This window comes from Euphorbia lathyris, chromosome 3 (genome assembly GCF_963576675.1).
Source record: "Euphorbia lathyris chromosome 3, ddEupLath1.1, whole genome shotgun sequence".
NCBI lineage: Eukaryota > Viridiplantae > Streptophyta > Magnoliopsida > Malpighiales > Euphorbiaceae > Euphorbia > Euphorbia lathyris.
The window spans coordinates 35,529,317-35,540,336 of NC_088912.1; the positions used below are offsets into that span (position 1 = coordinate 35,529,317).

General features: G+C 35.0%; 1 protein-coding gene across 1 annotated transcript; it reads left to right on the forward strand.

Moving 5' to 3' along the window:
* The first annotated feature begins 6,197 nt into the window (after positions 1-6,197).
* LOC136223662 (protein NRT1/ PTR FAMILY 2.6-like) lies at positions 6,198-9,158 on the forward strand. Its single transcript, XM_066011775.1, has 4 exons — positions 6,198-6,323; positions 6,405-6,622; positions 6,710-7,248; positions 8,309-9,158. The coding sequence occupies exons 1-4, from the start codon at positions 6,245-6,247 to the stop codon at positions 9,096-9,098; spliced, it is 1,626 nt and encodes a 541-aa protein (XP_065867847.1). The 5' UTR covers positions 6,198-6,244; the 3' UTR covers positions 9,099-9,158.
* The last annotated feature ends 1,862 nt before the right edge of the window (positions 9,159-11,020 follow it).

Here is an 11,020-nt window from a genome sequence, read left to right on the forward strand (position 1 = left end):
ACGATGGCAATAGGTTTGCTTTCTTTGGCGGGTCCCTTCATCCATTTTCGAACTTGATCACGGATGTAATCCTTGACGTCTGGAATTTTGTGATATTTAAGGACAACATCCGGGTCGGGAACAGCGAACTCCGGGTCAGTAAAATCAATCTCAGGATTCGCCAGTTGGACATATGCCATGATCCATTCGCCGTAAAAGAAAGCCTGCTCTCCCGCCATAAATTTCGCATCTGCTAAAGCATTTTCATGCTCTTATCATCTGCTTCAATCTTTTCCTTTAGCTTTTGGTTCTCGGCATCCTTGAGGGCAATGGCAGACGTGGCGTTCGCGTTAGCATCAGCGACTTCTTTCTCTAACTTTTCTATAGTGACCTTATCCGCCACGCCTTGAAGAAGCTCGGCTTCCATGGCACGTAAGCGAGTATACATCTACCAAGACAAAAAATTCATTCAGATAAGAGAACAATGAAAATACTCTCCCTAAATAAGGTCACTTATTCGTCCAAACAATTACAAAAAGACTGAAGGAACTTACCGTTAGCAGCTCTGTCTTTCCCATTTGGACATGGGTTGATCCTGGGATCTGGTTTTGTTTCTTCTGCACCTCGCCCAACTGGCCAAGAGCCTCGTCCAGATCATTGATGACATACTCATTCTCCAAAGAACCCTAGATACCATGTTTGGCGGACCAGTAACCGCCCAGGTCAGGCTTCGCCATCTGCATAAAGATGGGAAAGTCAGAACTCAAATCCAAAAATATAGCAAGAAGAAAAGGTAAAACAACTTACTTGTTCCTTCTCCGCCAAGGGCCTTGCGGATTTCATGGCGTCCGCCATAAACTTTTGTCCGCCAACAGCCGTAGGCTTCCTTTTCTTCAGAGGTGGATCAGTCGTTATATCCGCAGGACGTTTTCCTGCACCCTTTTGAGGATCCGCTGCCTGCCCTCTCTTTCGAGCCTCCTCCTCCTTCATTTTCTTACGCATATCTACAAGAGCGTGATTGGCCTTAGATAAACCCCTGACAAAGAGAACAGTAAAGTAATCAAGGTTTAAAGAAAAGAACAAGGTTACCTTCATCAAATTGAGCAAACTTTGAGTAAATGAATTGGTCCCCTTCCCAGCGAATCAAGGGAATGTCGTTCATCATGAAGTCCAAAGCGTCAGCGTATGTCCAGGCATCCGCCCTGACACTCTTCATGAGATCCGCTACCACCTCATCACTATTCGTCAATATACGCATGTCTCCCCCTATGTGCAAAGGTTTGGGATTCCAGAACGATGGAAAGCCCATGGATTCGCCCTCGTTTATCTTTACATAGAAGAATTTTTCGTCCCAGCAATGGACGTTGGACATCTTATCGCTAAACGGCGAATACGTTCCAAACTTTGCAAAAGTGAGGAAGGACTCGGACTTTCGCTTTGACGGTTTATGAAAAGATCGAAAGATACGAGGGGTGCACACTACTCCTAAATTTGAAGCTAGGTAGCAATCTAAAGCAAGATCTAACCAGCCATTTGGATGTAATTGGCTGGCAGTAATGTCAAAGTAAGCAAGTATGTCCACCATCATCTTTGGAAGAGGTAGTCGGAACCCTCTTTCTACATGACTATAATATACGGACAGATATCCGCTTGGCGGACAGGCGGGTCGTTGATGAGCAGCCGCCAACTGGATCTCATAGTTATTTATCCATGGGAAGCGACTCGCCAGATCCGCTAGATCCGCAGCACTCATGCGAGAGGGAGTGGACTCTGCACGAGGTGTCTTTTTCCTAGGCGGGGCAGAAGAAGAAGCCACCATCCCGGAAAATCGCCTACAATCTATTGCCGGAACAGTACCCGTAATGGGAACGGAAAGATTCTTTCTACTCGACCGAGTTCAACCACTATTACGCGTCGAGTTACACAACTCATCTAAATTAGAGCTAACTGTACCTACGGAAGAATCAGAATTTTCCGATGAGGAAGTAGTCCAGCTAACTACGATTTCAGACGAAGAGGTCAAATTAAAAAGTTCAAAAGTCGATTCGGAGGAGGACGAAGAACTCCTAAACATTCAGAAAAAATAGAATGAAGAAGATGAACTTACATGAAAGTAAAAAGTGTCGAAAAACTCTAAAACTCCGGGAAAATTCTGGGCAAAGAAAGCGCAAAGGAAATGAAAGAGAAGTGCAAATGAGGAAGAAAGAGATAGGGAGGAAAAGAAGAAGGCGTTTTCTCTTTCCTCGAGCAATGCACCTGACACCACGTGTCACCCATCGATTGGCATCAAACAGAGTGATCATTAATGTAGGTAATCATGTCGGCGCGCGAAGAAGCTCAAAAGCCTTAAAGGACTTTAAAGGAACTTTGGAGGGGCTTCTGATAACATTGTGATATTATCCCAAAGATCAAACGGGATATTCGCCTACGAACGCCACGTGTTAATCACTTGATGCCAGAATATCGCGGCGTATTGAATAAAGAGATCCGAGGGGCGGATCACCAAGGTTCCACCACAAGGGATCCGCGGGCGAACCTAGAAGGCGGATCCCTATAAACACTCAACCCGCCATTGAAACAGTTGGGCCGATCCCGCAATAAAATCCATTAATAAGCTATCAATTAGCTAATGGCTTGCTTAAAGGAAACCAGTAACCGCCATTAATGGAGCATTAATGGAGACTTCCTAGTTACTGAAAGTTACAGCTTCATGACTATATATATAGCCTATGTCCCAGGCTATCAAGGTACACTTTCACTTACCCTTTGTCAATTCAGTTTGCTCTCTTGTTCTCCTATACTGACTTTGGCATCGGAGCTTCCCCCCGTCGAACCCAACGACGCCCCCACAGAGACGGATTCTTATCGAAAATTCTCCACAAGTCATCACCATCCCTTTTTAATTTTTTATTTTCATTCTTCTTTCTGTCTCTTCTCTCTCTTCTTCTTTCTCCCTCTCTTCTTCTTCTTCTTCTTCTTCTTTCTCTTTTTGAATTTGAAATTTCCATTGAAGAACGTCTGGAATTTCCAGACGTGATGATGAATCACGTCTGGAATCTGGAAATTCCAGACATTCTAAACGTTCTTCAAGACGTTGAAGAATGTCTGGAATCTAGAAATTTCAGACATTCCAGACATTCTTCAACGTCTGGAAATTCCAGACGTTGAAGAACGGGAATTTCAAAAAAAAATTAAAAAAAGAAGAAGAAGAAAGGAAAAGAGAGGAGGAAGAAGAGAGGAGAAGAAGAAGAAGAAGAAGCAGAAGGAAAATAAAAAATTAAAAAGGATGGAGAAGATGGTATTTTTTATTTTTATTTTTGATTTTGGAGTTTATTTGTGATAATTAGATAATTAGGGGGGTTAATTTATAAAATAAATAAATATAAGGACCAAATTAACTATTTTCTCTTTGAATTTTAACACCGTTAGTAAATTTTACCTCTGTTTGCTAACGACGTTTAGCACAGACCTCTTTTTGTAAAAAAAAAAAACCACAGGTTCACGTTTGTAAAACGTGTAAACCACATGCATTTTTTTTGTACTTATCCCTTATAAATATAAAGGGAAAATTACAAAATTGGATCAAATCGGAGACTCATTTACATATTTAACCCCTTTACTCAATCTACTACATATTTAGATTGTTTTTGTGTGACTTTCCCATAATACCCTCAATATGTTTATAATTTTACGGCGCGACTGTCTTCCTCCCGTCTGACTTTGCAGATTCTAGCATATGCGAAGTATGTGAAGCTAATGTTTGGTTTAGTTGATGATTTTAGTTAGCATATGCGAAGCCAATGTTTAGTTGATGATTTTAATTAGCATATGCGAAGTCTGCGAAGCTAATATTTGGTTTAGTTGATGATTTTATTTAGCATATACGAAGTTTGGATGTGTTTTTAACAAAATTTGCTAATTCGCATACTTCGCAAATCTGAGAAGAGCAACGATGGCTCCGGGAAGAACAACGATGGTTCCAGGAAGAACAGCGGTGGCTTTGCGAGTGGAACTTCGTAGTCTTTGTTCGGATCACACTGTATCTTCCTCTTTCAATGAGAGAGCGGGGGTAGCATTCCGGTCTTAAGCAAAGTCGTCCTGCCATGGACCTATAAATCAAAGAGAATGCATTCACAGTAAATAAGATCATTGTAAGAACCAGTGGAAGCTGGACCATCTCTAATTTCAACAATTCATGGAGAAGCCCAGAAAAGAAGACTTAGATGCAGTCTACAAGATTTTATGATGACTTACACATTTTCAATCCAATCATGAGAAATTTCGCATTGATCGGGACAGACGAAGGCCAATCGAATTTCTGGGCTGCATGATCGATCAATTTATCTTGATCGATCTCAAGAGAAGACTGGGAAGGGGAAGGGAAATCGTGCATTTGGAAGAGGAAGGGGAAGGGAAATCGTGCGTTTGGAAGAGGAAGGGGAATGAGAAGATGAAAGGCTAAGGTATTTTTGTGAAAGTCACAAAAATAAAGTTTAGATATATAATAAGTTAAGTAAATGGGTTAAATATGTAAATGGACCTTCCATTTGGCCCAGTTTTGTAATTTTCCCAAATATAAATGGTACAATTGTATTCCTAATATCAAGTTTGGCTAATTTACTCCAAACATTTACAATCAATTTTCGGTTTTTATTAACAGAGTAATAAATCTTGTAATCTTTACTCTACTTATATATGTGTCATGTTAGAGAAATTATTAGAAATACCGGGTATCTATATCGAATAAAAGACTCTCACACATATTTGTTCATATGTAGTGTGTGAGTTCTTATATTAAACATTCGGTCTTCCATGTCACTTGAATGATCCTCAATTCACATTTAGAAAAATTATATTATGTTAGATGTGATTCAATAAAAAAACGAAATAAACACAGAAATATATATTAACAATAAAAACAAAAAAATTAAAGAACATAGTTTAGATCTGATTCATATATTAGCGGTCTTCTTAAGACAGATTTCGTCGTTATTGACGATCATACATCAGATTACGCAAGCGAACTATTATCGAGTGTACATTTTTTATCACTGGAGCAAGAAAAACAACAACGTACAAAGAGTAGAGTAAATTTTTTCAAAGTCGGTTAAATTTAACAACTCCATCCTATATATATATATAGAACTTGAATGGACATATCTGTTCTCAAATTAACACGACTATTCATGAACGAACACATATGTTCATGAACGAAGACGACTACTCATCAAGAGAGACGTCTATTTAGAATTTATATTAATTTCATTTATATATCAATTTTCTAATATATTTATGATATCATTTTTAATAATTAAAATATGGGATAGTACATGGAGAATCGGATGGTTTTAATATTTTTTTTTAGCATGGATCTACATCAATTATAAAAAAATCTCACCTTTAAATTTTAGTAAATGGAGTTACAATACTCGGTTGTATAAACATAAAAGAGATATATACACTCATTAAAAGAAAAAATGATGTGTTACAGCAGCAGATTTTAACAGATTTTAACTTCATTATTCACATATATAAGCATGTCTTTTATTTGTTACTATCGAGCAATAATACTATTGTAAAGTGCAGTAAAGATAATGGCTTTTTTTTTTTAAGATAACGATGTTGCTGATTACATAGTTAGGCTTAATATATTTATAGCCCTGAATTTATCTCAGAAACTTAATTAGCTTCTTAAATTTATAAAGTGTTTCGTTAGTCATCTCAATTTATTTAAATAATATATTGATCATCTAAATTTGTTTAAAATAACTAATTAATCTTCTGAACTTACTTACAGTGGTCAATTAGCTTCCAAAACTTATTTAAAATAATATATATTTCAATTTATTTAAATCTAATAAAAATAATCAAAAATAAAAAAAAATAAAGATTTAATTTGCAATTCTAAATCTTTAAAACAAATTAAATTTTTAGTTTTTACACCTCTATAATGCTTTTATGGATGTATTGATTTAATCACCAGATAGCTAATAAAACATTATGTAATTTTAAAGAGAATCAAAAATTTTCAAAAAGTTAAAGCCTTGTACTTATAAATAAATTTACAGATGTCAAAGCTATAATTATATCACCGTAGAAGTAAAATTGTTTTGTTTTTGCATTTTTTATTATGTTGCCATCGATTCTAAAGTATATATAAATTAATTGAATTAATTATTGGTGGGACAGTCTATTGGCTATCAGTGTGCTATATATATATATCAACAGCATTGAAGAACAAAATTAAAATAGACAAGAACAAAAAATGATGGAGCTAGAAGTAGAAATGGAAGGCTCTAACACACAGAGAAAAGGCAACTGGATAACCTTCCCTTTCATCCTCGGTACTTGTTCTCTTTCTCAATTTACTCCTTCTTTCTTTCTTTCCTTCTTTCTATTGATTTAATTTAGTACCTTTTATGCAGGAACCATGGCCTGCTTGACACTAGCCAGTGGAGGATGGATAGCTAACTTGTTAGTATATCTAATTGAAGAATTCAATGTAAAAAGCATTGATGCTGCTCAAGTATTCAATATGGTTAATGCTGGAATCAATTTCTTCCCTCTAATTGGAGCCATTATTGCTGATTCTTTCTTGGGTTCTTTCTCTGTTGTGGCCATTTCTTGTTGTATCTCTTTTCTGGTAAAACTTCAATTCTTGTCTATATAATATCGTGTCACGTCAGTCAGTCGAGTTGTCTCGTGATAATTTGACATCCTTTGGATGCAGGGGACACTACTTATAACATTAACATCAGTAGTTGATTCATTGAGGCCTAAACCATGCCAAACTGGATCAATTATTTGCCAGACTCCATCAAAATTTCAGTATGCAGTATTATATGGAGATTTAGTACTGGGTTGTATTGGTTTTGGAATATCTAGATTTACGTTATCAACAATGGGAGCTAACCAATTTGATAAAGAAAAAGATCAAGCTAGTTTTTTCAACTGGTTTTTCTTTGCCTTGTATTTCTTCTCAGTGATAGCATTCACAGGCATAGTGTATATACAAGATAACATTAGTTGGGGAGTTGGGTATGGGATATGTTCGGGAGTTAGTTTTATTGGTCTAGTTGTTTTCCTAGCTGGTAACAGATTTTACATCCATGATAACCCAAAAGGAAGCCCTTTCACAAGCTTAGCTCAAGTAGTAGTTGCTTCTATTCGGAAGATAAATATGCCTACCAAAGTTCAGAACTTGTACTATCAGACTGATGCTACCCCATATCAACACCATTTGCCTCCCCAATTAACCGACAGTTTTAGGTATGTTTTTCTGTTTCTTAATTTTTTTATTAATAATTTATTATTAACGACTTTTTCTCCAAACTTTTGTTAAATATACGAATAATTAATAATTTTAATAATAAAATAATAAATAAATAGTGAATATAAAAATTATTAGTAGAAAGGATATGTGTTAATTATTTACTTTTTATAGAATATATTAAAAGTTTTTTGGAAATGCTTTTAAAGTCTCTGATCTTTTATTTTACTTTTTGTGACATTAAGTCATTTAATGATAAAAAAAATCAATTTTGAACATAAAATTTGGTTAAAAAAGTATTATTCATTGCATTCAAAATTTATAATTTTAACTGTTTAAAAAAAGTTTTAGATGTGTAATGTAGATATAGAAAACTGTAAAAACATTAATTCAATGTATAAAAATATTTTTTTAATAACTTCAAATACACGTGAAATTAATAAAGTCTTTTTTACAGATTTAGATGTTGACAGTTTACTAATTTAGTAAACAGTGACTTACTGTGATAAACAAAAAAATTTAAATAAAAGATCAAACAGTAATAATAATAAAAAAATATATATATCATGCTTTTTGCCTAAAGGCTTAAAATGCTAATAGATTAGCATGTTGCCATTGATAGTAATTTACAATTAATTCTTTTGTCCACCGTTCTTTAATTCGTTATCTTGAGTATCCCTTGCATTTTCTATCAATCAATCAATAGAGAAGTGGGGTAGATGCACTTTGGAGGAGCATATTAACACTGGAATCATTTAATTATAACTTAATACGTCTGATTATTATTCGATGAGATCATTTAATTTGTTTACAATAATTTCTAAATTTGTTTAAATGATATGTTATTAAAATAGTTAGAAATAATCTATTAGTATTCCGGGGGATGCCAAGTTAGTTTAGATTCTCGGATGCCCCTCTCTTTTCCGGCTTCCACTAATGAACCAATGAAATAATCTGGAAGCAAATGGTTATACTGATTTTATTAAGCATTTAAATTTGAATGTAACTATCATAAACTCCTTGTTCAATGAATTCAAAATTTAACTTGCAATAAAACAGGTTCCTGAATAAAGCAGCAATGGAAAAAGAAGGAGACAATAATTCAGACGGATCAATTGCAAAACCATGGAGACTTTGTACAGTACAGCAAGTAGAAGATTTCAAGGCATTTATAAAAATATTCCCAATATGGTCAAGCAGTATACTAGTAGCCGTTGAAGTAGCACTAGTCCAAGGTAGTTTTACCGTCCTGCAAGCTCTAGTCATGGACCGTCACTTAGGCCATTTCAAAATCCCTGCAGGCACTATTTTAGTCTTGGCATTGATTAGTTCATCTGCTTCTCTAACCGTAATCGACCGGTTTTTCCCCTTTTTCTGGCGAAAAGTGCCAACACCTCTCCATAAACTTGGTATTGGACATGTTATAACAGCATTGGCCATGGCTATAGCAGCTGTGGTGGAGAGAAGAAGGCTTGGGATGAACAATGATAAGCATGTAATGTCGGCAGTGTGGCTATTTCCGCAGTTGATACTGCTTGGCATTGGGGAAGCTTTTTATTTTCCAGGACAAGTTGCTTTGTATTACCAAGAATTTCCAGCCTCTTTACATAGTACAGCTACTGCTGTTAGTTCTTTGATTGTTGGGATTGCTTACTATTTAAGCACGGCTTTCATCGATATCGTTCGAGCAAATTCGGATTGGTTACCGGATGATATTAATGATGCAAGGTTGGATAATGTGTATTGGGTATTAGTAGTGATAGGGATAATCAACTTTGGTTACTTTCTTTGTTGTGCTAAGTTTTTTAAGTACAAGCACAATAATGAAAAGGCTGTGCCTGGAAATTGATGGGCATATGTGTTTATGATATTGAATAATATGTAGTAGTTTGTATAATTGTAATGGAAAAAGTGGAAATTGTTTATGTAATTGTTTGAATTTTAACTATAAAGACGCGGGAGGTAATAGAATTATCTCAATAAGAATATCTGAACTGAACGATAGCAACCTCTGGTGCCCCTGCCAACAAAAACCGCCCGTTTCTTGCTTGAGATTAACGGAACAATCTCAAGTTGAAATCCTTAATCTTACAATTGATAAAACTTAACAGAGTAATATAAATAAAATGTCATGTTTCGTTATCGAAACCTAATACATTTTTTAAAAATTAAATTTGTATTGATGTTATTTTATATATAAATACTTGTTCAGAAACCATAAATCTATATTTATATCTTATCCCTTAATATATATATATATATATATATATATATATATATATAAAAATTGATCAGTTTTTATATTAGATTTTATATTTTTTTTTTACTATATCTATTGAAAATTAATAAAATTACCCTTATCTTTAAGATAATACTTTCTACTTTCTATTCTAATCGTTCCCGCTTAGAAAATTAGAAAAATTAGATAGATTTGTATCTTTTATCTTTAGATAATACTTTCTAATTTCTATCCAAATCTCTTCTACTTACAAATTGGAAGATAAATTTTCACAAAATAAATTTTCTTATCACCTTTTTTATAATCAATAGTTACTCCTCAAACATTATTTCTAACATTCCTCGCTATTAATAAAAGGATAAAAACCAAATTTAGACTTAACATTTTAAAAGAAGTACAGATTTAACATTAACATTTGAAATTGTGCAAATTTAATTCTAACGAAGCTATCACATCATGAAATGGCATATATGCCCAAGTTGTATTTTTCCCACCCTTAACATTTTCATCTTTCCTATCAGCCCCACCATCTTGAGCATTTCTCTCATCATGAGCATGTTGATTCTTAGCACCATCTTGAGCATTTCTCTCATCATAAGCATGTTGATTCTTAGCACCATCTTGATCTTTACTCTCACCATCAGTCCCATCACCTTGATCATTTCTCTCATCATCATTATGTTGATCCCTAGCACCATTTTGATCCTTACCCTTACCATCATCTGTAGCACCATCTTGATCCTTACCCTTAACCTCACCCCAGCATCAATAAACGACTCAAATAATTTATCACAATCAACATCACGGCCCTCAATATAATCAACAAGAAAATTATACCAAGTCGTATACTTCTCGGCATCTTCAATAACAATTTCAGGTCGTAGAGGAGTGGAATCGTACAAATAGATAGATTATCAAATGATAAATTAGAGATGCTCACCTTGACAATATCAAGTAGAGATGCTCACCTTTATAATGTCAAGTACTTGTTCAAAGGTCGGGACTTTGTTAGTCTTCGATCTAAGCACGCGGGGTGGAAGACTATTTACTTTCTTCACGTAGAAGGATTCTAATGCCTTCCAAAGCTCAAATAGCCAAACAATATTTTTGTAATTCATAAACAACAATATTTACAATCTTATGTGGGCTACATGAGCAAACCCAGTTGATATTTAACTAGAGCTCTCTTTTCTTTAGACATAATTGCGTCCTCTCGTTTCGAGATACCTATCGATATCGTCTTGAAGGTCTCAGACCAAGTTACCTCCTCTCACGAGAACGTATCAAATAGTGTAGGATAATCACACTACGCTAAAACCCTCTTCAAACGACGGTTAAAAACCATCGTCCCGCGAGATATAAATCTATCATGGGGCTCACTGCCGTCTGTTGCACCTTCAGACGACGATTAGGTTCTGTCATTTGAAGATACTATACATGACATCAGCCTAGTTGCGTACTGTCATATGAATCTTGTTACGATGCATCTTTTTTATTATTAACATCACCTTTAATATCATCACATGCCATAC